This window comes from Populus trichocarpa, chromosome 17 (assembly GCF_000002775.5).
Source record: "Populus trichocarpa isolate Nisqually-1 chromosome 17, P.trichocarpa_v4.1, whole genome shotgun sequence".
In the NCBI taxonomy this organism is placed as follows: Eukaryota; Viridiplantae; Streptophyta; class Magnoliopsida; order Malpighiales; family Salicaceae; genus Populus; species Populus trichocarpa.
In genome coordinates, this window is record NC_037301.2 from 13,697,021 (window position 1) to 13,724,259 (window position 27,239).

General features: G+C 33.1%; 3 protein-coding genes across 5 annotated transcripts; all 3 read right to left on the reverse strand.

The window, feature by feature from the left end:
- Nucleotides 1-3,385: 3,385 nt before the first annotated feature.
- LOC18106590 (potassium channel SKOR) lies at nt 3,386-11,362 on the reverse strand. Of its 2 annotated transcripts, XM_006372459.3 has the most exons (13): nt 10,723-11,347; nt 9,333-9,557; nt 9,063-9,126; nt 8,565-8,904; nt 7,691-7,986; nt 7,215-7,295; nt 6,578-6,676; nt 6,118-6,339; nt 5,762-5,950; nt 5,357-5,432; nt 4,987-5,281; nt 4,364-4,485; nt 3,386-3,765 (listed from the first exon to the last, which is right to left on the reverse strand). In XM_006372459.3, the coding sequence occupies exons 1-13, from the start codon at nt 10,986-10,988 to the stop codon at nt 3,515-3,517; spliced, it is 2,526 nt and encodes an 841-aa protein (XP_006372521.2). In that variant the 5' UTR covers nt 10,989-11,347; the 3' UTR covers nt 3,386-3,514. The 2 variants fall into 2 exon arrangements, with proteins under 2 accessions (XP_006372521.2, XP_024444120.1); XM_024588352.2 differs by lacking the exons at nt 3,386-3,765; nt 4,364-4,485 and having other exon boundaries at nt 5,096-5,281; nt 5,742-5,950; nt 10,723-11,362.
- An 8,276-nt stretch (nt 11,363-19,638) lies between these two features.
- Nucleotides 19,639-24,470, reverse strand: LOC18106589 (protein ABA AND ROS SENSITIVE 1). 2 transcript variants are annotated; one of them, XM_006372458.3, is made up of 7 exons: nt 24,117-24,470; nt 23,323-23,422; nt 22,622-22,832; nt 21,292-21,586; nt 20,452-20,527; nt 20,292-20,338; nt 19,639-20,172 (listed from the first exon to the last, which is right to left on the reverse strand). In XM_006372458.3, exons 1-7 carry the CDS (start codon nt 24,200-24,202, stop codon nt 19,992-19,994), a joined length of 996 nt encoding a protein of 331 aa, XP_006372520.1. In that variant the 5' UTR covers nt 24,203-24,470; the 3' UTR covers nt 19,639-19,991. The 2 variants fall into 2 exon arrangements, with proteins under 2 accessions (XP_006372520.1, XP_024444787.1); XM_024589019.2 differs by having other exon boundaries at nt 21,292-21,592; nt 24,117-24,468.
- Nucleotides 24,471-25,050: 580 nt separating this feature from the next.
- On the reverse strand, nt 25,051-26,981 carry LOC18106588 (polyubiquitin). Its single transcript, XM_006372457.3, has 2 exons — nt 26,816-26,981; nt 25,051-26,067 (listed from the first exon to the last, which is right to left on the reverse strand). The coding sequence occupies exon 2, from the start codon at nt 26,065-26,067 to the stop codon at nt 25,150-25,152; it is 918 nt and encodes a 305-aa protein (XP_006372519.1). The 5' UTR covers nt 26,816-26,981; the 3' UTR covers nt 25,051-25,149.
- Nucleotides 26,982-27,239: the final 258 nt, after the last annotated feature.

The window sequence follows — 27,239 nt, forward strand, 5'->3', positions numbered from 1 at the left end:
GGCGGCTGGATGGTGAGAATCTGATGTCGAACATGGTGTCTTGCTTGGTACTCGTATTGTTTTGGAGATGGGGCACAACATGATGGGCCCAAACTTGATATATCAAGAGATTAATTATTTCCTTAAAGAGTTAAATACAATAATTAATTATTGATTAATATGTTTACAAAAAAATTATTTATTTATTTTTGGATTACGACCTCTATTTACTAACATAGAGGAATTTTTAAGAGAAAAAAAAAAGAAAAGGGGATTTTTGAAATGATAACCATTGTAATTCATGTTATGATAATAACTTCATTTTAGAAATAATCATATAATAAAAGGGATTTTTATTTGTACAAATAGTATTGAAAACTTGGAACAAGTTTGAGGAAATTAATGATATTTATCTTTTGAGTTGTTTTGTCATCAATTGCTTTAAGATCTTTGAATGATTTCATGAAAAAAAAAAATCACCAGCTTGTTTTGAATGGTTTTGATATAGTACAAGAAAACACTGTCCAACATCAGAAACAAATATTATCGTAATGTGATGGATGATGTTTTTTTAAAAATATTTTTTAATTAAAAATATATTACAATATTTTTTTTATTTTTGATATTAGTATATCAAAAATATCAAAATATATTTACGAATATAACAAATTAATGACACGTTAAAGGCAACACAATACGTATGATTATCTAACTTCATGGATAATGATTACATAATCAGCATTTTATTGTGGGAGGCAAGCCAAAATTTATTCTAAAATTACAAATACCATTAAGTAATACTCTAAAAGGCGTGGGGAAAGCACTGTAGCTTTCCCCATGCCTATACTTATAGTTATATATTATAATTATAATTATAATAATATAACTTATATATTATAATTATACTTATAATAATATAATAATAATATATACTAAAATATAGCTGTCTTTTTTTTTTCTTTTTCGTTTTTTATTTTCATTTTGTTTTTTTGATGTTTTTATTTAAATTTTTTTTGCCTTTTTATTTGTGTTGTTTTCTTTTAATAATTTTTTTTAATTTAGTTTGTTAATGTTATTTTTTTATTTAATTATCAGATTTTCATGACATGGATCTCGAGTTTAATGGGTTAACCCAGAATTTGTTTTTTGACTTTTTTTCTTTTTAATTAATTTTTTTCATTTAGTTTAGTTTGTTAATGTTAAATTTCTTTCTATTTAATTATCAGACTTTCATAACACGTATCCCGGGCTTGACGAGTTAACCTGGTTTGACGGTTTAACTCAGTTAACCCGTCAAATTTTTTTTCTATTTAGTTATCAAACTTTCATGACGCGAATCCCAGGTTTGACGGGTTAACCTGGGTTGAAGGGTTAACCTAACCTAGTTAATTCAGATTTTTTTTTTCTTCATTACTTTTTTTCTTCATGTTGACTTTTTTTCTTTGTTTTTTCTTTTTCATTAATCTATTTAATTATCACACTTTTATGACACGACCTTGCAGCCAGACCCACATCCAAGGCTATTAGGTTTGGTGTTGCAGCAAAACTCACTTAAACTTAGGTCATGCAAGTTTAATGTTATTATTAATATTATAAATATTATTTTTGAGTCAGGCGTTGCAATCAAACCCAAGACTCTTGGATATAGCTTTACAGAAAAACCTAACATTTTTAGATTTTATTTTTTTATATATATTTTTTATACAAAAAAATAGACCCGCGGCATCGCGCGGGTCATGTAAGTAAGTAGTAAATTTTATATGTGGTGATCATGTAAACACCAAGCTTGGATCGAGACACAGCTTTAAAAAATATAAAGCTATGCAAAGATCATGTGGAAAAGCCAAAAGTGCAAATCATATTATAGGAAATCTCATTCACTTCATAGTAAAATAATCAAAGCAATTAAACAAAGGATAAAGTTTATGACCATACGAAATTGCCAAGAAATTTATGAAGCTAGATTTGAATGTTTGGTATCTGTCTTTTGCCCACGTCAAAAAGGCATTCAAGCTCCTCTCAAGAATGATTTCTTACTCATTTCCTTCTTTAATTAAGCGTTAATTATTTTTTTCACCTGCCAGTCTAAGTAGTCATGAGATGAAGCAGTCAGCATGCAATGATAAAAAGGTAACAAATGGGAGAGCTTGCCACATTTACATCCAATGGAAAATTTGGAAATTCCTATGTTGTGGAGGTCAAGTCGTGTGTTTCTTCACTTGGGTTTCCACCTAGTCAGTTTTTGTAGGCTTGACATTTTTGCAAGAATATATATTGCGTCTCTTTGTGACTTGATATCCACGCATTGTAGGGTGTGTGTGTGTGTATATATACACATAGGAGATGTTTCAATACCTTCACTCTAAAACCCTACATCCTAGCTTCTCCCAAAGTCTTTCTGAGCATTTCGATCAAAAAGTCTTTCTTGCTATTTTGGGCACCAAATTTTGATCAGCAAACAAGAGCTATGGTTATGGATGTCAGGCAAGCCATAGAAACATGTTCTTCTATTCCCCTTTTGGGATGCGTAGTAGGAACTCTTTTTCACCTTTTCAGATCTTATGACTCAACATCAGCAAGTGCAGCAGAGACTCGTGATACTGCCTTGTTGAGAGATGAGGTCAATGATCATCAAGCAGCAGCTAGTAACAGAGCAGCCCAGAAGCATTTCCAGCAAATTCAACACGTCCGTGGAGCATAGCAGATTTTTGTATCTCTACTGAACCTTGTTGAAGATAGCTTAATAGTATCTACTATTGTGGCATGCCATACTGGTCAATTGGCCATGTAACCTTGTGATATCCAACTTTATATTTCAACCACTTGTGTGCCGGTTTTTTAATGTTTTCTTATAGCTTAGAGCTAGAAATAACTTGAGGGTAGCAAAGTCAATGCACGATCGAGTTTAATACTAATTAGTCAAGTTGAAAGCTTCATTTCAACTGAATCCGTGTAATAAATTTCTTTGATGTGCTGAGAGTGAAATGTAAAATATGCAGATTGGTTGAACAAGTCGTCGTCTTGTTATTTTAACACCTAGTACTCCACACGAACTTAAACTTGCAGAAGAGCTTTACTGCTTATTTCCTCTATGATTAAGATAATATTTCTGGGTAGATGGGATAAGAGTATTCTTCACTTTGGGCTTTAGCAGCTTTGCACTACAGTAAGAGGTTCTTATTTTATTTTTCTCATGAGTGACCTGTGTTTTACTTGTTAATAGTGTTCTTAACTCTGTCAGCACTGGTAATTGTAATTATGGCACAGAACAACACATTTAGTGATGTTCTTGAAGAGTTTTGGTGCCGACTGCTGTTGAAAGAAGTTTCCAAGGGCTTAAATGTTGCTATTGCCATGTTATATAGTGTAAACCTCAGCGCATAGAATGGAGTCTTTGAAGCATATCTTTGCAGAATCTGAAATTCTAATGAATATGAGAAGCATTTATTTAACTTCTATGAATGTAGGCACGCAGCAGGAACAAAAACTCAGATACAGAGATGATACAAAACTAGGCTACGATACTGCACAACATTCAAGATAAGTAATGTGTTTGATCACTAGTTAGATACAACTTCTGGCCACCATCAATCATGTTTACATCAAGAATTTTACCTGCATCTTCTGACAATATACAAGAACCATCAGGAAACTGTAGCTGCTCTGATGCTGCTTTTACAAGCTCTTCCATGGTGTTTGGGACCCATAACACCACTCCAGGTCTTCTCTGTTCTTCTGCCCATGGATGGAAAGGGAAAATTGTACATTTCTTTGGGAGTACTTTTTCTGCAATTGGCAACAGTAGTTGTCATTAACTTTACTAAGACAAAATATATATCCTGTTCTTAGGCATCTAAATTCAAGCATTAACAATAAGAGATGCCCATCTCTTCTCTGTGATAGGCATCTCAAATGTTTGAGTTGCTAGATCAATCACCAACAATTGCTTCATTCAGCTACATTCGACCAATGTGTCGGACCCGTAAAGAAGACAAGGTTCAAGCAGAACAACCATGTTCTATATCATACATTTTAGACTACCCAATCAAGATATGATCGGAGAAATCATCCCAGTTCAAAATTCAAGTCTGGTCCAGTGCATCTACATAAAATAAGCATGACATCCTTGAGCAGACCGAACCATCATACACAGCCCTCTCCCTTAAATTTGACCACTGTTCTTAAAATTTTCAACTAAATCTTTTCCCCACAGACAGTTCTTTACATTAGCATTATATTAATTATTCTTTTTTATAATTATTTAATAAATCTTTTCTCAACAATCTGTTTGGAATCCATTTTGCCAGCTTTTTGGTCATGTGAATCAAGAAAATTTCAGTTTCTATGAGCATAATAGAAGCTGTCCACAGAGTATTAGAAATACCTGTGGTCTCATGGGTGCCATAATGGAATTCCAATTTCTGAGAAGATTTTGCTTCTTCTAGCAGCTTGATCAATTTCTTGCTCCCACACATCCGGCCCTCGTCAAGTGGAGTGTTGCCCCATCTATGGAGTTGAAATAGGCAAAGAAGAGGTCGGTGATCAGAACAATGTACTCATTCTCTAAAACTGATTATAACACACAAAGTGTCTCTCCATGTGATTGTAACATGTAAGTTAAATACTGCCCTGTTTGCCACTATTTGAGCCCTAGAAAGATAAGGAGAGGAAACAAAAATCTGAGGAAAAGCTTCAATAAAAGAATCCTTTGTTTTGGTCATTGAGAGGAATCAGAAAAGAAAAGAAAAACGGGTCAACATCTTAATGTTGAGAGATTGTCTCGGGGAAAAAAGGAACTGAGAGCATTGAAAGTGACGGAGAATTTGCCCCAAGAGGCGAAGACACTCTAAGCCAATCGAACAAAGTTTGAAGAGATCTCCGAGTAGGGTCAGACCTTTGCTTTATTCATCTACTAATAAGCCTATATTAACCCTCAAAGTAGATCAATGCTATAAAAGCAGGTCTAGTTATGAAATGACTGATCAGCAAAATGAATATCAGGTCTACCTGTCCTTTGAGAAAACACTAGCTCCAGCTTCTATCAGCAGCTTTGCCATCAAATATAATCCTTCTGAAGCAGCTACATGAAGTGGAGTTCGATGATCGTAGTCTTTAGAGTTTGGATCAATTCCATTGGACAAAATTCTTTTAAGAAAATCTGAATCCCCTCTTGCAACAGCTCTACACAGAACACTACCAGCATCATCTATGTTCAAGATAGCCCCTTGTTTAAAAAGTAAAGACTCAACTCGATCATGTCCATTCTTTATAGCTTCCAACAAGGGGGTGTTTCCAAATTTATCTGTAAAAGAATTATATAATAGCATCAATTTAAATTCTTCAGTAAGACATCAAACCACTAATATAAGCAAATTACCTTTGATGTTAATGTCAACTCCTTCTTGAATAAGGAAAAGTGTGATATCTTCATAACCTCTAGATGCTGCAAGATGCTGTTGGAAACAATGCTAGCTAGTTTCAGATAAAGCATTTCTTTCACTCTCTTAATCTACCTTTACAAAATATAAATTTGCTCAAGTACTGGAGAAAGTAGCTTAGAAGCAAAAAAATTATTAAAAAGGAAAAAAGACAAGCACACTTTTGCAGTTGTATGGCACAAAATATGATATGAAAGCTCACCCACCTCTGGTAATAAGCCACATGAAATGTGCCAGCATTAGAGGTGTTTTTTTTTTATATTTTATGATTTAGACAATACAAAAAATGATAAGAAATGAAGTAAAATGAGAGCAGTCATATACTTGATCAGCGTTTCCCATACCAAGGGTGATCTTCCATCATAATCTGTTCTATTGGGATCAGCTCCTGCTCGGATGAAGCCCTTCAGCTGATAAAGGTCTCCATGATAAGCTGCACTATTAACCCTCAAAGCAAGTTCAGCTTCTTGCTTTCCAATATGAAATGTAATATCTGATTCCAATTGCTTATCTCGAAGATTAGATTCTTTCCCCTGTCAAATTTCCTTGATTTAGACTCTTAATGAACATGCAAATAATCCCTTTACGTCAAATATAGACCTATATCAATAATCTGATACTGGTTTCACAATGATATGGAAGGAAAATAAAAACATGAATATGAGTTAGAAGAAGGTGCATATTAACAGAGTTGAATTACCTCTAAAAGGTTGTCCAAAATTTTGCGTCCATCGTAAAAGTAAATTTCAAGTATGTTCGAGAAAGATTGTTTATCGATCCGTAGAAGCCGACATAATTCACAAACTCTAACAGTATAAGGCTGGGGGATGTTGCAAAGGATAGAAATTTCTCCAAATGAGCTGTTAGGTGGCAAGAGTTTGACAGTTTCTTCTGATCCATCCTGCCCTATCCCAACCTCTTCCTGCACCCAGGAGAAAGAAGGAAGTGATCATGCTTATGTGCTGAAAACATGAAGGTATGTATCCTATGCAAACCACTCAAAAACACAAAAGTTGATCCAATAGCCGAATCATAGAAATAACAGCATGTCTACAACATTATTCCCAGTTAATGAGAGGCTATATATGAAAGCATCACCATAGTTTTAACGAATCGTATCATATAATGAAACTTAGTGACAGTTGGATACAGAATCGTACCAGCACACCATGACAGACAAAGTAAAGTTGATCTACCACATTTCCCTGCTCCATAATTACTTCTCCAGGGAGAAAAAACTCCTCGTGAAGCCTGATGACCTGCAAGAACAAAAGAAATGGAAATATGAGAACAGAAGAGGTGTGGCTCCTATAATGGATGAGTAGTATTGCAACACAAAACATACAACATGGAGAATAATGCATGAGAATTTTTTAGTGGCACAGAGTAAGAGAAATAACAAGTGTTTGCATATGAGCAAGGTAGACTAAGCAATGCACTGGTGAGGAAGATTGACCTGTCCGAAGCAAAAGAAACAAGAGGAAGATTTCAAAAGCATGTCAAGTCAAGTCCACCTCTCATGTTCATCACCATGCAACATGGTACAAAAAGATAGATTATTCCTGAAAGTACATCAAAGTCCGAGCCTAGTACAGTTTGTGACCATCAATGATGTCAAGATTTAATTTAACCTTTAACTTGCAACAGTGATTTGGCAATGAAATCCATGATTTCACAGAAACAAGAAGTAGCATTTTAAGCTTTACTATTTTATTGTTGCTCCACTATTTGGAACTTTCTGAATCTTCAATCTCAATTATCATCAATGGAATATAATGCGAGAGAAAAAGCACTTACAATTTGATTAATAAATTCTGCAGAGCAACCCTTAAGTAAGGGAACCTTTTCGATATATTCTGTGTACAAAGTTTGGGAAACCTGCAAAGAATAATCAACAAATTATTATAAGCTTAAAATTTCTGGACAAACTCTAAACAAGCAGAAGAGGAACCACAGACATAGTGATTCAACAATCCACATGCATGACTTAATGTCAAAACTAACCCTTATTTTCGAAACACAAAACAAATTTGAATATTTCATCCAGCACCAAACCAGTATCCTAATCTTTAGAAAATGAATGTTATATTCACAAAGTCGTGCTTCTATTAAGAAGCGAGACAAATCTTCTGTAAAACGGTAGTGTTAGAAAAGGAGACATTGTTATCTGTACTCCTCTTTTTAACTAAAGCTCAAAGTTCGTATCCGCGAAATCCAATACTATAAAGAAAAACTGAAAAGAAAAGGAAGAAATATCTCGATGTGTTCTTTACCTTTGCACGAATAGAGATGGGGAGATCCTGCAGAGCAGAAGCCTCAGTGTAGCTACTCTCATACTGTAAGCGAACATGGCCTTTGATCTGATTTCGGATGTCCTTTCCAAGTCTATTTCTATTCATATATTTGATGAGATCTGTCATTTTATCCCTGAACTTTTCTGTCTTCGAACCTTTTACTATTAATGCTGTCATATTTCCGATCAAATAAGCACCGAGAATCATGTCGAAGGACACATAGATCATTACAAATATCATTTCCCTCAAGTTAACAGCATGTATATCTCCATAACCTGTGGCAGAAAGAGCAGACTTATTAGACCGTATAGTTTTAGACCCCAACAAAACTCGGGTATACAGCAGGAGAGACTCTTCAAACATGGTAGATGTAAAAACACAACCAACTTAACTGAAACCTTATGCATTACAGATGATCATAAATAAAAGTATTAAACAAAATGAATCAGTCTAAACTCAACTAAGAAGATTCGCACAGATGACACATCAATGATTATGGCATTCATGCTGTTGGACCCCTGATGATACCAATATCCCACATCAGCTAGAAATAAGGGATTACGAGGCTTATAAGTTCTTAGTACCACCTCTCTCCTCAAGGCAAAACACACCACGAGGCTAAGAACGTTAATGTGAGACAACACTTTTTGAGGGGTCAGCTATGCTGCAGATTTGAGCCAACATCATCAATTCAATAGGTCAATACTTCACCTTTTCTCATTAAATATTAATCGCCTTTTTGTTATGGAAGTGAACGTTGTAATTCATATCAATTTGATAATTCATATAGTGATATAAACAAAATGAGAAAACCATAAAATTCAGGTTGTCTTTAAAGTAAGAAGTAACTCACCAACAGTTGCCATAGTGATGACGGCAAAATATAGAGATGTTGTGTACCGCTTCCAGATATCAATCTCCCTGAAGCTTGTATAGCTATAATCACCCATTTTCAAACTTCCAATCCAAGTATACCCTTCTTGAGAAGATGGAAGAGTAGTAGCCAAATGATAAAAAATGCAGGCCGCCGTGTGCGTGCAATAGAGTTCTACTACTATAAGCTTTACAATCCTTGTAAAAAGGTAATTTATTCGTATATCCTTCTCCATCTTTTGGAAAAAATCAGTTACTTTCCGCACCCTACTTAGCCTAATCCATAAGAGATACCTCACTTCTTCTCTATGTCCACAAGCCTGTATTAAACGAAAAATCCCATGATGATTATGAGACCTAGACTCGATCACTATTGCAACATTCAAGCCTTCAGATATCCATGATATACTGCAAATTATTTTTCAACTAGTTTCATTATCAACAAAATGTTCTATCATGCTTCTAATGAAACTAATACCTTGTAGATGATGTCCCAAGGCAAGCAAGCAAGCAAATCAATGATAAAATGAGATTTCAAATACCTGGAAAAAAAAAGGAGAATAAGTGACGCACATTAGCAAAATATTCTAGAGAAGCAGACCCAAATCAAGCCAAAAAAAAAGTACTAGGCTTGTATCTACTTAGGCAGTGAACATCGATGAATCTCACTGAACAGCTTTCAACCTAAAGGCAAGCAAAGAAACGTTGTGTATGACAGTAAATATGCATGGAAGATGAGAGAACTGACCGAAGAGCAATAGGAGTGCGCTTATAGACCGTACGATAAGTCTGACTATCTCTGTAGGCAATGAAGAATTGTAAGATGATATCAAGAAGGAAAGCAACCTGTCCAACAATGTCCAATATGAAGAGGTTCTCAGGTAATCCTCTGAAGAAACCAAACTCCATTGGTGTAAAGAAGGAAGAGTAGACTGCCCATAATAGAATGAATTTTGTCCATGCTCGATACCACCTGCATTGTTTTAACCACAGTGTTCCATTTAAGGGTGCCTTTGATTTTGCACTTCATATACAATTATCAATGTGCTCATCACTGTGACCAACAACTGATCACTGGAAATATATCTTAACATAGTTGGATGAAATGCAGTAAAACAACAAAGACAGCAGAACTGAATACATCAACTATGCTGTCTATACATAAGAACAAAGGCATGACAACACATCAAACCCAGGCAGGAGCTAGGGGCACCACACTTGTCGCGACTGCATGCTCCATCTCAATGGTCCATGACCTTCATGCACTAGAGAAGCCTACCAGGGCGTATAGGGCATGAACAATCCAACTGAGGCCATCGTGAGAGGTGGACTACATGTGCTTCTCATTCCAATGTTCACAAATGGACCCTCCTCAGTCCTGATGGGCCACATATGCCCACCAGCTTCTAAATACAAACCAGCAAGTATTGATTTGGCTCGTGGAGTTGTCTTGGTATTCAAACTCAACCCAAGCTAAGTTTTGATTGAAATTATTTTTTATATTCACCCGTATGATTTAAAATTTAATGTGTTAAGCTCCAATTTAGTTGATCCAATTTATACTTTATCAAGTTTAAACAAAAAAAAATGAATTGTTTTGAATAAAATAATAGATTCATATTTTGAAAAAAATGAGATCCAAATCGTGAATCAACATTCGTTAAAGAAAAATAACCTTGACATAAAACTCAATGCTAAGGCTAGCCGCTTTCGTCGCAATATAATTATGTGAGCTTATATTAATTATTGACCTTATGATTATGTATAATTATTAAATTTCTTAAACTATAATAGATTGTTTTAAGATTAGAGAATAGAAGATAATGGAATAAGAAAACATATATTCGTAAAGTATAAAAACTCAAAATAGATTTATTTTATATATTTATATTTTATTTTTCAATTAAATATATTTTTATTTCCTATTTACTTGTGACTTCTATCAAGAGGCTAACCCAAAGCAAATAACAGCCTATACATTTCCTCTTTATTCACAGCATTAATTATGAATCTCGTCCACTAATTTTAGCTAATTAGTGTTTAATAAATTTATTTTTTTAATAACAAAAATCATAGTGATAAAGGAAACATTTCTAATTATAGAATACTAGATTAATTAAGGATAGAAAATGACTCACCTATTATCAGGATGGATAACGAAACCTGAGGAGACATAACGAATACCATTAATGACCGATTCACGACTCAGTTTTCTCCTCCAACTTGTCATCGACGACGACCCATTATTATTAACGAGTCCAAACTCCTTCTCTATCAAATTAAATCGACTCCCTCTTGAAGATTTTATCCTGTCTTTCAAATCTTCCACTTCATATTCCTCTTCTCCATCATCGTCCGAATCCTCTTTCTTGTTTCTCTCTCTGTGATTGCCATGACCATCCATGTTATGAATCACAGCAACCCTTTCGGGCTTCAACAGGAAAAAAGACAAGCGCTCCTTATACAGAGGAGAGCTCGAGAGAGAGGGTTGGAGAAAAGGGTGCGCGCGGTGCAAGTTGAGAAGGAAAGGACTGTACAATGCGAACTACTTTTTCAAAGGGATCACGAGGGAAATATGGTGAGTGATACGACGTTGGAAAATGGAGGTTTTGGAGATTTTGAAACTAAGTTTTTGGAGTGGATTGTTGTTGATGATGATTGGGTTGCTTGATAAAGATTGAGTGTTTTATGGAAGATGGTGATGAAGATTTTCTTTTGCTTTGTTTTGGGAGTCATGGATTTTTGTATTGGAGATTACGCTATTTATAGGCTAAAAGATGGCATACATCTAAATATTTGTTCTTTTGCTAATGTTTAATTAATGGCGTGGCTTTTGAGATAATATATATATATAGGGTGTGTCTACATATATATATATATATATATATATATATATTAAATCTCTCTTATTAAATTTGAATCTAAAATCGGGATAGGAGAGTGTTTTATTTTTTTGTTTATGTTTTTCTTAATAATTAGAAAGAAAGAAGTTTCGGAAGAACATTTATTTATTTATTTAATGTTATTAACACGTACTGAAAGGGTTTTGTAATAAATAGAAAAGAATTGGTTTGATGAATCGAATCATAATTACCAAATGAGATAAGATCCAGAAAAAATGAGTTTATTACAGCACTAACATTGTCTCTAATTCGTGTGGTTTAATTTGTGACAAATCATTCATTAAATCTAGTATTAAACTGTGATAATTAATGCAATTCTTTTAGGCATGCATGATGCTTTGTGTTAATTAACGACATCATCCTCATCTTCAATGATAATGGCAATGGTGTGTCCTGTCGACATCAAAACCTACCCTCGTCCCATTTCTTGCTGGATCGGATAAAAATCACGTTAATTTCTCCGGGCCGATTGTGGAATGTTTCGCCGGATTGCTTCATCTTTGCTGTGTGTTTCATTTTCAATGTATAGATTGACTTTGATTTTCAATAATTATATATGTGGTCGAGCAACGTTTATGTGTAATTAAAAATAATAAAACATAGAAGAGACGGAAATAGTACGAAAGCTTATGGAAAAACATGGTAAGTACGGAAAATGTTTAATGAAGTAAATAAAAATAAAGATATAAAATGATTTTATCTTTGAGATTGTTTTAAAAATGAATTTATATATTTTTAAAATAAAAAATATAAACAAATATGTCTCCAGCATTTTATTTTATTTTTTATCCCAAAACAATGACAAAACGTTAACCAGAATATCAAATTTGTTACATAAAAATTGAAACTTTTGACTTTTTTTTAAAAAAGAAAAATTATGTCAATTATATCACAATCACTACTGGACATGATGACTAGAGAATTGATTAGAAACTTTGAATTGTTAGCTTCGGTGGTGGTAGTGGCGGCGGCAGCTAAGCAAGATGGCGGCCTGGTGAAACAGGGTTTAAGCAACTGGAATTGAGGTTTGGGTTGACTTCAACTCAATATTGATGATGATAACTACGTGGGATTTATCCTGGTTATAATGACCTAAAACAAGTGTAACGTGTATAAATTTTTCAATTCGACTAATTCCTTGTTAGAATTACAAGAACATGGCTCAAATCTTCAATTAAGAGGAGAAAATGTGTAAAATGTTCTTGATTCGAGGCATTTGGAAGGGAATTTTGGTGGAAAATTCCGAATTCATGCATACTTTGTTTTTTAAATTCAACTACGAACTTGAGTCAAATTTAGGCACTGTTTTTCCTCCTTTTTTTTTTTTTTTTTTTCTGGATAGAATTTTATTTTCAATTAAAAAATAGGTCTACAGAATACTAAATACTGGGGGGATTAAAAACAAAGGGCTCGCACAAGGATCTTTTCTCCATCATCCATAATAAAGCCAATAAAGGAGAAAGAAACAAGAAGATCAAGCTGAAACCCTAATTTTGTCAACAAATAACTTCCATTCAAATATTAGTACGTTAACTGAGATACTAGCTTGAGTCCACATGAAAATAATAAATTAAGTAAATAAGTTAATTAAGAGAAAATTTGAAAAAAAATAATTTGCTCATATTCATGCGTATCCCATATAGATAGTTTTTTTTTTAATCTTTTCCAAGTGGCCTATAAATCTCAATACAATTTGATTTCTAATTAGCTTGCTATGGATGGATTTTAGCAAATGAATTTTTTTTAAAATTAATAATTCAACTCTTTACAGTGGAAAGAGTTAATTAATTAATGGAAAGTTGTCCTATTGATAACCTAATCTTTGAACTAGAATATTGAATCGAAAACCTTTTACAAACACTTATAGACTTAATGATATGAACATTATATTACAAAAAATAATAGTAAAACCAGAGGTTCACATGCTTTCCTTTGTTTTTTTTTCAAATACATTTGGCATATTCGATTTTTTATGCATCCCACTGGAGCTAGCTTCCATCAAACATTTTGTCGAGATATAGATAGTTCCATTTCCACAAGTGCACTTCCTTTCCAAGTTTGCTTACCTCCCCTCCTCCTAGTCATACATCACAGTGAGGTTTCGCTTGAGTTTAGTGCCACCCCACTGAGATAATTTGTCACAGTTGGAGATTAACGTCGAATTAAAGCCCAACTTTGTTTTGGTTGCATATTATCATAATCAGAGAAGTTCAAAATGTTTAGGTAATAAGTCATTGTGCTTATGCGTCTGGATTATGAGATTAAAATAGTATTTAGTAGCTAACATCAATCTCGAAAGGGGGATTTCTTTCATGTAGGGATCGGCTTTGAAGCCGGTTGCCATGACAGTGTCCACCAGCTTTCTGAAAATTAACAGTTATTTTGCTATCATCATACGTGCAATTGTTGGATTAATTTACTACAGCACTGACATTATAGTGAGATGAATAAATTAAGAACCACAAGCTTAGTCTGAGTTGGGAATCGATCTGCAGTGTCACAGGGCACAAAGCACAACCAAGTTGCCAGCCCACTTGATTTGCTAATGCTGGCAACAAACTCTTGTTAATTAAGACTTTTTTCTTCATGGTAGCCCATAGATTGAATAAATTAAGTTGCCAATTCAACTACCTAATCGATCTCTTAAGAATTTCTGGTTAGGCCTTCTCTCTTCCTTTTTTTTTTTCTTTTTTCTGTTCTTTTTTGAGTTTGTTATGATGAGTTATGAAGAGGCTTGTGTTTGTTTTATCAAAGTAGGTATAAATGGTTTGATTCGTGATTTTTTAAAAATTCATTTAAAAAAATCTTTCAGCAAAAAAAATTAAATCTTTTAGGTCGAGGAACAATCAAAATAACTTATAGAATTTATAAGAGATTACCTGTTCAAACATTAATTTATTTATTATATTAAAATAAATAATGATAAGTTGGTTGTTAAATAGTAATTAAAACTTTCATTTAAAAGAAATAGAAAGGTTATTTATACATAAACACATCATTAGTATATTCATAAAAAAAATCCTTGCATTTTAAGTACTTAATTTCAAGTCAAATTCATATCCGAGATGATAATGCAAAAAAATATATAATTAATTATCATTTAAGTTAAAAAAAAAAAAAAGAATTCTCATTAGACTTTCCATCTGTACAACTTGGAGAGCTTGAACCTACTCTTCGACCCTTACATAAAAGAAGAATTGAAGAAGATAGAACCTCGAACTTTTCTTCTCTAATTCGAAAAGACTGCACGAATTAAGCCAAAACCTAATAAAAGCAACATGTAAACACACGAGCCATGAGGAAAAAAAAAAAAAAAGTAATCAAAATTCAAAAGTAAGAGATAGCACTCGTCACCAACATACCTTTTTAGAACACTTGTGAAGCTAATCTTTTTAAGCCCGACACACTACTGATTCGATAATACTAGAGTGGGGAGTGTTGTATGCAGCTATATCTTTTTATCTTAATCCCTAATTTTTAAAAACCTTTAAATTATATCCCCTTAATTCTTGTTGATTGTTGTCTTTAGAAATAATAATAATAAAAAAAAAAACAATTAGTTTTCACTTTTTCTCTAACACTCTCACTCAAAGTTATTAAACCCGGCCCAAAACTCGAGTAACAAGTTAAACATGTTAACTTGGATTAACTCAAAAAATATCATTTTGAGTTTTTTAAGTTAAAACCACGTTGTTTTGAATTATTTTTATATTAAATTAAATTTTGACCGGATCATGCATTGACTCACCAAGTAAATCAAGTTTAACCAAGTTGATTTTCACTCAATTTAATTTGAAATCCAATATGAGCAAGGTCTGAGTTGACAGGTTATCAAGTTATCAGATTAGGTTGGATTTAATAATACTACTCTGGTTCATAAAAATTTAAATTATGTTCTGCCATGATAAACATCAACAAGAGTCAATGGACTAACTTATAGATTTTTCAAACATGAAGGGCTAAGAAATAACTTCATGTAGCCAAGCCCTTGAGAATAATTTCCTCAGGCGACCACTAACCTATAGAATAAGCCATAAGGCTCCAGCACAAGTGCAGAGGTTTAGACATTTGTCTTGATAGGAGGGGAGGGTAAGGGTGATCTCCACATTTCTAACAATATAATTTTGCCTCTGGAGCAGCTTATGCTAGCCCTGGCCTGACATGTCCACGTCAAACTGATTCAGCATCGACTATCTCAGCATTGAAGAGAAGTGAATTGAACAGGTGTTTCTTCGAAAACATATTTGTCTGTCATTTTGTATCAGTGCGTTGGCTTGGGATGGTTAGGTCATTGAGTAGAAATAGCACTAACTAGTTAAATGCCCGCGTGATGCTACGGGTCAATTATTTTTTGCATTTCAAAAAGAGTCAAGATCTAAAAGTGTTAGGTTTTTTTACAAAGTTATACCCAAGAGTCTTAAGTTTGGTTGAAACGCTTGACCCAAAAGTAATATTTATAATATTAATAATAACATTAAACTTGGGTTAACCCTTAGCATAAAAGTGTCTGGACTGCAATACCAGACCCAATAGCATTGGACGTGGGTCTGACTGCAAGGTCGTGTCATAAAAGTGTGATAATTAAATAGATTAGTTAAAAATAAAAAAAACAAAGAAAAAAACCAACATGAAAAAAAAAACTAATGAAGAAAAAGAAAAAAAATATGAATTAACTGGGTTAACCTTTCAAATCAGGTTAACCCGTCATACCTTGAATTTGCATCGTGAAAGTTTGATAATTAAAAAGAAAAAAAAAATTAATGGGTTAACCGAGAATTAACTGGGCTAACTTGTCAAACCAGGTTATCCTGTCAAATCCGGAATCCGTGTCATGAAAGTTTGATAACTAAATAGAAAAAAATTTAACATTAACAATTTAAATTAAACAAAAAAAATTAATTAAAAAGAAAAAAACAAAAGGCATCATCCTTTTCAATGTGGACTGCACTGTGCAGTCCACAGTCAAAGGCATAAAAATAACAAAAAAAGAAAAAGAAAAACTAAAGGCATCAGTCGAGAACTACTTAGAAAAAAATTTAATATTAATAAACTAAATTAATTAAATAAAATTAATTAAAAAGAAAAAATAAAAGAAAAAAAACCTCTAAGAAGAAAAAAAACTAAATAGAAAGAAATTTAACATTAACAAACTAAACTAAACGAAAAAAAATTAAAAAGAAAAAAAAAGCAAAAACAAATTACAGGTCAACTCGTCAAATTAGGTTAACTCGTTAAACCCGAGATTCGTGTCATGAATGTCTGGTAACTAAATAAAAAAAGTGAAAATTAACAAACTGAACCAATAAAAAAAAATTAATTAAAAAGGAAAAAAATCCGGGTTAACTCGTCAAACCATGTTACCCCGTTAAACTCAGGATTTGTGTCATGAAAGTCTGATAACTAAATAAAAAAAATTAACATTAACAAACTAAATTAAACAAAAACAATTTATGAAAATAAAAAAACAAAAAAAATTGACGGTCAACCCATAATTAACTGGGTTCACCTGTGAAACCAGGTTAACCTGTTAAATCCGGAAAACGTGTCATGAAAGTCTGATAACTAAATAAAAAAAATTTAATATTAATAAACTAAATTAAATTAAACAAAAAATTTTGTTAAAAGAAAAAAAACAAAGAAAGAAGCAAAAAAAATCCCGAAAGGCATAAAAAAAAGCTAAAAAAAATGAGACAACTTAAAAAAAAAACCTAAAGCATCAGTGTTTTACTGTGGACTGCACTGTGCAGTCCATAATAAAACACTAATCCCTTTTAGTATATGTTACAATTAATTAAAAAGAAAAAAAATTTCAGGTTAACTCGTCAAACCCGGGATCAGTGTCATGAAAATCTGATAACTAAATAAAAAAATTAACATTAACAAAAAAAATTAAACAAAAAAAATTCATTAAAAGAAAAAAACACAAAGAAAAAAGCAAAAAAAAAAAACCCATAAAGGCTAGAAAACGAAAAAAAAAAAACAAAGAAAAAACAAAAAAACAAAAAAAAAGAAGAAGAAGACAGCTCAACGTTTCACTGTGAACTTGCAAAGTGAAATACTGATCAGTTTTAGTTTATTGTCAATTAACAAACTAAACTAAACGAAAAAAATTAATTAAAAAGAAAAAAAATTTCGGGTTAACTCGTCAAACTAGGTTAACCCGTTAAACCCGGGATCCGTGTCATGAAAGTTTGATAACTAAATAAAAAAATTAACATTAACAAACTAAATTAAATAAAAAAAATTATTAAAAGAAAAAAACAAAAAAAAATTGACGGCCCGTGAAACCAGGTTAACCCGTGAAACCTGAAATATGTGTCATGAAAGTCTAATAACTAAATAGAAAGAAATTTAATATTAACAAACTAAAGTAAACGAAAAAAATTAATTAAAAATAAAAAAAACAAAAAAAATATTTCTGGGTTAACTCGTCAAACCATGTTAACCTGTTAAACCCGGGATCCGTGTCATGAAAGTCTGATAACTGAATAAAAAAAATTTAACATTAACAAAATAAAAAAATTATTAAAAGAAAAAAACAAAAAAAAAAGCAAAAAAAAAAACCCCTAAAAGTGTAAAAAAAATGAAAAACAAAACAGCTCATCTTTTTCTAAATAGAAAGAAATTTAACATTAACAAACTAAAGTAAAAGAAAAAAATTAATTAAAAAGAAAAAAAATTCTAGGTTAACTCGTCAAACCATATTAACCTATTAAACCCGGGATCCGTGTCATGAAAGTCTGATAACTGAATAAAAAAAATTTAACATTAACAAAAAAAATTATTAAAAGAAAAAAAACCCCTAAAAGTGTAAAAAAAAAAACAAAAAAACCGTCATGAAAGTCTAATAACTAAATAGAAAAAAATTTAACATTAACAAACTAAAGTAAATGAAAAAAATTAATTAAAAAGAAAAAAAAAGCAAAAAAAAAATTTCTGGATTAACTCGTCAAACCATGTTAACCTGTTAAACCCGGGATCCGTGTCATGAAAGTCTGATAATTGAATAAAAAAAATTTAACATTAACAAAATAAAAAAATTATTAAAAAAAAAAAGCAAAAAAAAAAAACCCTAAAAGTGTAAAACAAAATGAAAAAAAATCAGCTTATCTTTTTCTAAATAGAAAGAAATTTAACATTAACAAACTAAAGTAAACGAAAAAAATTAATTAAAAAGAAAAAAAAACAAAAAAAAAATTCTAGGTTAACTCGTCAAACCATGTTAACATATTAAACCCGGGATCCGTGTCATGAAAATCTTATAACTGAATAAAAAAAATTTAATATTAACAAAAAAAAAGAAAAAAACAAAAAAAAACTCTAAAAGTGTAAAAAAAAAATGAAAAAAAAAACAGCTCATCTTTTACTGTGGACTGCACTGTGCAGTCCACAGTAAAAGACTGAGCCCTTTTAAAATATTTTAAAAAAATTAATTTTTTTATTTTTTTTATACATTTTAAATTATTATGATATACTCATGATCAAAAATAAATTTAAAAAATAAAAAAAATATTATTTCAATATACTTTTAAGTTAAAAATAATCGGTACCACGATAATAAATAAAATCTAAATTTATTGATAATATTTTTATTAAAATAATATTATTTCATATAATTTTATTAAATTTAAACCGATTTAACTGAATCTAGTTAAATCATGAACTAATTCATTTAATTATCTAAGATTAATTGGTTAATATTATTAAAACTAGTTTAAATTAAAATCTAATTAAAATCAAGCTTTGGGTTGTGAGTTTTTCAAATCAAGCCAAATTAATAAATATGTTTTCTTCATCATTTACTAAGCAGGAGTTAAAAAAAATCAAACTTCAGCCCGGTTTCTTCAGGTTCATGATCATGGTCGTCCGGTCAAAACCACTTTGCTAACGAAATCTTAGATAACTTGATCATCTAAGATTTCTGAACTCCGAAGCAACTGGATGTACAGCTAAATTGAAGAAAATACATGCCACCATTCACTAAAATATTTAATTGTTTGAGCACATAGCAAGTTTCCTTTGTCACAAGTTAGGAACTTCGGAAGTTGAAGCGTGACAAGGCAACGACTCATCTTACTCGGCGGCCAGCTTGTAATCCATGATCATGCATGGTCTGCGGCAATTTTATATATAGTAAATGGGAAAGTAGGAAAAAATAAACGTGATTATTTTCAATTGCAATTGATGAGAGAGTTAGGGTTCAAAGTTTACAGATTCATCTCTGATAATTGAAATGATGATTCATCTAAGACTAACAAAGCTTCATGCCTTCTCTTCCGTTTTAGTTTATGACAAGCATTCATATTTGAAATAGTTTGTTTAAAAACCTAATTTACAATACAGTAAATATGGAAAATTTTGCTCCCTGTTAGAGCTGTTAAATTTTTGGACTCTTTATCTGGAAAGACTAAGTAGGCTATACTAATATCCATACAATGACCATACAAAGATGAGCATGTAGCAGTCCCCTCCAGCAGAAAATTTTGTCATGTCTCCACGTCGTTTCATAAATGCTGAGCTCTCCAATCAACTGCAAAATTTACATCACTGTCATCGTCGCTGGATGAATCTTCATGGCTAGACTCTTTGCTAGCAACCTCAGAACCTTTGCTGCGTTCGGACGCCCTGGCAGCCATTAACTCCATTTTCTTTTTTTTCAACAATTCAACTCTTTCTCTGTATGCCCTGGTAAAATAGAGATAAAAAAAAAAAATGAATGCAGAAGCAGGAATAATTAGCAACCAAACTTAACAACGATGTAATTGAGGACAGAATAAAATGAATTTTGGCCAAAATGAGCTTACTTCTGCTCCAATGTTTCAGCTTCTTCGATAGTTTCAGCTGCATCAACCTGAAGTTACAATGTAACATATTAAGGACTTGAGCTTCTTGTGTTGGCAAGTGTCTAAAAGGAAAATAGAACTAATTCTAAAATGATTGGTATTAAGATAGATAAGCCCAGACCTCCTCTTCTTCCAAGCGGTCATCCACCTCTCGCAGGTCTCCTTGGATCAGCTTTTCAAATTCCTTGTACTCATCACTAACCAGAATTTAACATAAATACAAGGGTACGTTGCATCCCAAAATAATATAAAAATATAATGGAAAGAATATCAATAACACATTGAAGAGCTATAAGAGGAAACATAGCATGCAGCAAGTTCAGAAGGAAGATGCAAGATACTGGAAACTGTAAGGCATCTCAAAATATATATCTACACAAAAACTTCTAATGTACTACAGAATTCCATGAGAGGTACTATTGCAAAGAAAAAAAAGGAAGAAAAGGCACCCTCCAAGAAACACACATACAGTCATCTGGTTTGCATACTCCTCTTAGAAGACCAGAAGGTCAAGACTGAGAATGAGTGGGGTAACAGAGAGTTCATCATGTAGGATATAAAAACTGATCACTGTTTGAGAATGTCAAAAATTTATGTACACTCATGATATCGAGACTCAGCAGTTCGGTTTAACTAGCAGTTAAAGATTTCAAATCTGCACTGCATAAACAGACACCAAGAAAACTACGTTTTGAAAACAATAGTTTCATTAGTTCCCATTGGTTCTTAACATCCATTCTCATTCTTCTTCATATTTTGCATGTGACTAGTTTCTTTGTGTTCACTATAAAATGGAAAATTTTGTGCTTTTTCTCTCTCTCACCATCAACTGAATATGCCTATAGTAAACTTGATATTCAGGAATCAGAAGAAATAGATCGCAATGAAGAAGGGACCCATTTAACATCAGTCTAAAGAAACTAGGATTGCCACAAATAAGATACAATATTAGACAACTTACTTGACATCTGGCTTAACAGGCTTAATACCACGAGCACGTAAATCAGCTTCCTTGTTATCAAAGAAGCCTTCAGGAAGAGCTCCTTGTCCTTGCTTGGCTTGTGAGTCAGAAATTTCAGTGGGTGTGGGTGTGGGTGTGTTTGTAATCCCCCGAGCATCCTCAGTATTTTTTGTCTGCAGATGATTACCACTGGGCAATCCACCAGTCTCATCTTCCAAGAGAGACCGTGTCGCCTTAGTTTGAATAGAACCGGCTGGCTTTAAAGATGAATCTAGCTCAGATGGCTTGACAGCATCTGCACCTAAATGCAATATTTTAGTCATAAAGTTCATTCTCATCCAACAGCTAGTGCCAAATACTTTTAAGGACAACACATTGAACATGTTGCTGAGAATGACAGAAGCACAGGTTCTATGCAAACATGGAAACAACAATAACATGATGAAAACTAGCATAGACAAAGAAGGGAAACGGGGAACAAAAGTTTCTATTTTAGGTTAATGACTTCATCAGCTAAAGCAATTAGAGGGTGCTAATGCAACTAAAATTACTGTATATGAAGAGCCCAAAAAATGAAATTTGCATGGATAGCATTATGCGAGTGATTTATCATGTGGTAGGTTGAAGGTTATCTTCATGTGTAAAATCTTTATCAATTTTTAGACTGAAGTTTAATGATCAACTACTGCATGCAAGGGGAAAAAAAAGGTTGAAGAGGGGATTGTTAAAACAGGCAAAGGGAGCAGGTGTAGTCAGGAGGGAAAACATCATGTCTTTGGGGGAGTTATGTGGTGGAAGAGAGGAATGAGGGCATGGTTACAATCTATAATGCATAAGATAAAATTTAAGTGCCTAAAAGGTGGCAGGAAATTAAGGAAAGGGGTAGTAATGGAAACAGATTTGTAGATATCAACACATGATGCAGGAGGAAAATGTTAAAAGAGCCTATGTAATTTCGCCTGGAATTCCTAGGAAATGACAGCTAGGAAACAAATATCAGACCTTCACAAAGACCTCAGTTGCATCTGAAATGTAAATATGGCTCTCATTCATTTAAAGTTGCAGGGCCATTTAACAATGACGCTGTTTGAAGTAAGATGCGATACTTTACAAAACTATGTCAATATTGCTTCTCAATAAAATTCAAAAAGATATTTTCTATCGTACCACTATTCTCATCATTAAACTAAAGCATCATTTTTCTTTATTTCTATTTTCAAAAATAAATTAAAGCATATCCATGACATAATGGCCACTTGATTTATTTATTTATTTATTTTGCCTAAGGAATTTAAATGAACCAAAAAAAGAAAAAAATGTACTATTGTACCAGTTTTTTGTCTCTTTGCCTCTTTATTATCAAAAAAATCTGGAGGAAGTGCCGACTGAGGTCTGGGCAATTGTGTCAATGACTCGGATTTTGCAACTTGTAGCTGAGCATTATCTGCATGTTTGGATCCAGTTGACACTGCAGAGGGTTCAGATTTTGCATTGTTAACATTCTTTAATCGAGCTGCATTCGCTTTAATGTTATTTATTGCCTGTCCAAAATAACCCAACAGTTAGTGTATGGTCAGTCTGGAAACACAGAAAAATGAAACACATGTGATTCGAAATGCATCCTCAAGCAGGAATGGTAGCTATATACCTTGGAGCAGAATGCAATACATATATAGAAGTATTTGCTGAAGTATTTCTATCACTATTACCTTGAAATTTCTATTGGCAAATTTCCCAATTAGAATGAAATAACGCTCTAGTGCCAGAGTTACTTATTTCACATTGCTATTGAGATGGCTTAAGTTGAAGTTCAACTACAACCAAGACACATTTTCAGGAGTTTTCAAGCTTCTAACTAAAGAGCACAGGATCATGTTCAATTGTCGAAGATCTTTTACCTAGCAGAAGATTCTCACTATAAAGCAGGAGGTATCCCAAATTTATTATGTCTATAATTATGGCTAATTTCCCAACAGTGTTATCCAAAAATCATTTGTAACAGAAAAGGGGATTGAGATATCTCTATATTACCTCAATATGTTTACGAGAAGCTTGGTGAGCATCCCACTGGAATTCAGATTTCAAAACAACATCGCAAACCCTACAAACTGGTTGATCCAATTCATTGTACCTGTATATTGTACAAGAAAGAAATATAGGTAAAAACTTCATTCTGTTAAGTAAACAAAAGAGAGTATAAATAAAAAGATTTTTTTTTTAAAAAAAATAAACAATGTGCATCTGAAAGTCTCAATTCTCAGAGACAAATAACCAAAACATCATAACACAAAAAGCATAATGCTGAAATTATAAATCACAAGTGAATCTCCACTGTTTCTCCATCATATCCACCGAAAAGCCAACTACCATTTCTCCATAATACACCAAAGCGCAATGTCAATCACAACTAAAACCGACATCACCACACTCGTACAAAAAAAGTTCATCTTTTTTATATACTCACATAACCCACGATTTCGTTACATCAGCATAAACATCAAATAACACCATTTTGTTTTTCATTTGATCAAAACCCTCACTTGAAAATGACTCAAAAAAGTAAAACAAGGTAACCCATGTATTCCGTCAACCTCATTTTGCAGTCTTTTTGACTTCAACAACTACTTCAGCAACACCAACCCATCAAACCCACCATCCAAAAATATAAACAGAAACCAGAGAAAGAATCATAATATCAAAACGGGTTTCTTAGAAACTGCTGAAATTCTAGCTTAAAACACTAACCCCCCATGCTTAGATACTATTATTTGCTACATTCAAACTCTACATGGAATCAATTAAAGAAATTTCAAAATAGGGTGTACCTAACAAGAGGAGAATCGATTTTCTTCTCTTTCCTTTGGGCGTTAAGTTTGGATCGAAACAGTGCCTTTTTCTTCGCTGCGTCCATTGGAAAATCGGGCTGGCGTCTTCTTCTTCTTCTTCTTCTTCTTGTTCCTCTCGTCCTCTCTTCTTTGCTCGGACAAAGATTCTCTCCTTTTGTTCTTCTTAATTTTTATTTTGTGGATTAAGATATCGGAATTTTTTGAGAATTTTAAATTTTTTATAAACATGGCAATTTGTTTTTGAATGGGTAATGGGCCCAAATAACTTCAGCGGGGGGAGGTGGTTAAAATCCAGAAAATTGGGATGATAATGTGGCCGAATTTGAATAAACCAGGCCCATTTAGAAACCATCTAAATAACTGCCATGGTTTAAAAAAAAAATACGCCAGTTTTGATTTTTTTTATATATTAAAAAAGTCAGATGAAATTATATAAAGTAAATTCTCAGAAGATTTAGGTCACTAAGAGCTTGTTTTTTTTTTAAAAAAAAAAGTGTTTTTAAAGAATTTTTTTTTTTTTAAAAAAAAATTAACTCAATGAGCCAGATTTAATAACATTGCTATCAGTACTCAAGTAATGCTTCTTATTATACAAATCTGTAATGAGTGATGACAGGGATAGGAAGCGAAGCAGGTAATGAGACAGCACAGGGCAGAGGAACAAGATGCTGCTATCCTTGGGTTTGAATCCCAATCATTTCATTTTCGGTTGCAATTTTTAGCACTGGTTTGTGAGATTTTTATGCGTATAGCTAGGAAGAATAAGTTTACTTTGCATTTATACCCTCGTCACGATGTGATTTAGCAAATATTTTTCGAGGGAAGAAGAAAAATCAATACAAGAAGAACGATTTATATATTGGGGCTAAAATGCATTGGAGACACCGAGTATATCAAGAGACTAGAATGCTCGTTCCGGCCAATTCAACATTTATTCAACCAGAAACAGTTCTACAACTTTGCAAAAGTAAGTACAGACTGACAAGAGATGGATCAATCACAGAATAACGACTCAGAAACCACCACGAAGGCGGAGGACAAGGTGCAATGTGGACTCCTTTTGGATATTGTAGTCTGCCAGGGTACGTCCATCTTCCAACTGCTTACCAGCAAAGATCAACCTCTGCTGGTCTGGTGGGATCCCCTCCTTGTCTTGGATCTTTGTCTTCACGTTATCAATGGTATCGGAGCTTTCCACCTCGAGAGTAATGGTCTTTCCTGTCAATGTCTTGACAAAAATCTGCATCCCACCACGCAGACGGAGCACCAAATGCAGAGTCGATTCTTTCTGAATATTGTAGTCTGCAAGGGTGCGACCATCCTCCAGCTGTTTTCCAGCAAAAATCAACCTTTGCTGGTCCGGTGGGATCCCTTCCTTATCTTGGATCTTTGTCTTGACGTTATCAATAGTATCCGAGCTCTCCACCTCCAAGGTGATAGTTTTTCCAGTGAGGGTTTTCACAAAAATCTGCATCCCACCACGCAGACGGAGTACCAAGTGCAGAGTTGATTCCTTCTGGATATTATAGTCTGCAAGGGTGCGACCATCTTCAAGTTGTTTCCCAGCAAAGATGAGCCTCTGCTGATCTGGTGGAATTCCCTCCTTATCTTGGATCTTTGTCTTGACATTATCAATGGTATCTGAGCTTTCCACCTCCAAAGTAATTGTCTTTCCTGTCAAGGTCTTGACAAAAATCTGCATCCCACCGCGCAGACGGAGCACCAAATGCAGAGTAGATTCCTTCTGAATATTATAGTCAGCAAGGGTCCTTCCATCTTCAAGCTGTTTTCCAGCAAAAATCAACCTTTGCTGGTCCGGTGGGATCCCTTCCTTGTCCTGGATCTTTGTCTTCACATTGTCAATTGTGTCAGAACTCTCAACCTCCAAAGTGATAGTCTTGCCAGTAAGAGTCTTCACAAAGATCTGCATCTGTTACACCCAAAGAAAAAAATCATGAGTACCTCTGTAATTCAAGATCAAAAGATTTAAGAAAAAAATTAAACTATAACAAAAACGCTGAAAAGATTAAGCAAAAGAAATCTAAATAGACCCTCATCAAGCAAGAACTTCGAAAACCCTAAAATGATAAACTTAAAGAAATCAAAACAGACCCTAAACAAGCAACAATTTAAAAAAAACCCTAAAAAGATTAAGAAAAAGAAATCAAAACAGATTCTAATCAAGCAAGAACTTAAAAAACTCTAACAAGATTAAGCAAAAGAAATCATCCTAATCCCCAAATTCAAGTGAACAAAATCTTTTAAATGTTCTTTTTTTCAAGATATAAAACAAAGACAGATCAAACTTCTATCATTAATACACACTAATCTTAGGACTGTCTTCGACTAATCCAAATTAACTTGTAAAGAAAATTATTAGCACCTCCATAGATTGCACAATCCAGCATCAAAACAGAGCAATTATAAAGAACAAATCCTCTTCAAATAAAAACAAAAACAGAAGAAATAAAGAATTTCTTGATGCTTAAACCCAATCAAGCAACAACTTGTAAAAACCCTAAGCAGTTCAATTCAATTAATCAATCAACCAAAAGGCAAGCATAGATGAATTCTCTGATAATACAGACTTTGACAGATAAAAAAAAAACCACAGAGGTTAATTAAAGAGAATAGAGAGAATAATTAAAGGAAACGAAAGGTGTTCAAGAAGAAATTACCTTAGCAAAATAAGAAAAATGAAACAAAGCTCGAGGAGAGAGAGAGGTTATCCAAAATCACAAGAGAGAGGAGTTGGATGGGAGTTGGGTATTTATAGGACGTGGTGAAGGTTTCTCAAAGCGGTGCGGTGGGCTTTAATTAATTTTTTACTTGCTCGCAACGATGGGTCCAGATTCTTCTCGTGTTTTACGAGGTATTTATAGAATGTGGTGAAGGTATCTGAAAGCTGTGCTGTGCGGAATTAAAATTTGACTTGCACGCCACGATGGGTCTAGATTCTTCTCATGTTCTACGGGATTTGATTAAACGTGTTTCACCGTGGTTTTAAGTGACTTTCAAATTATTTTTTATTTCAAAACATATAAAATTGTTTTTTAATTGTTTTTTTGTTTTACCATATTAATATTAAAAATAAAAAAAATA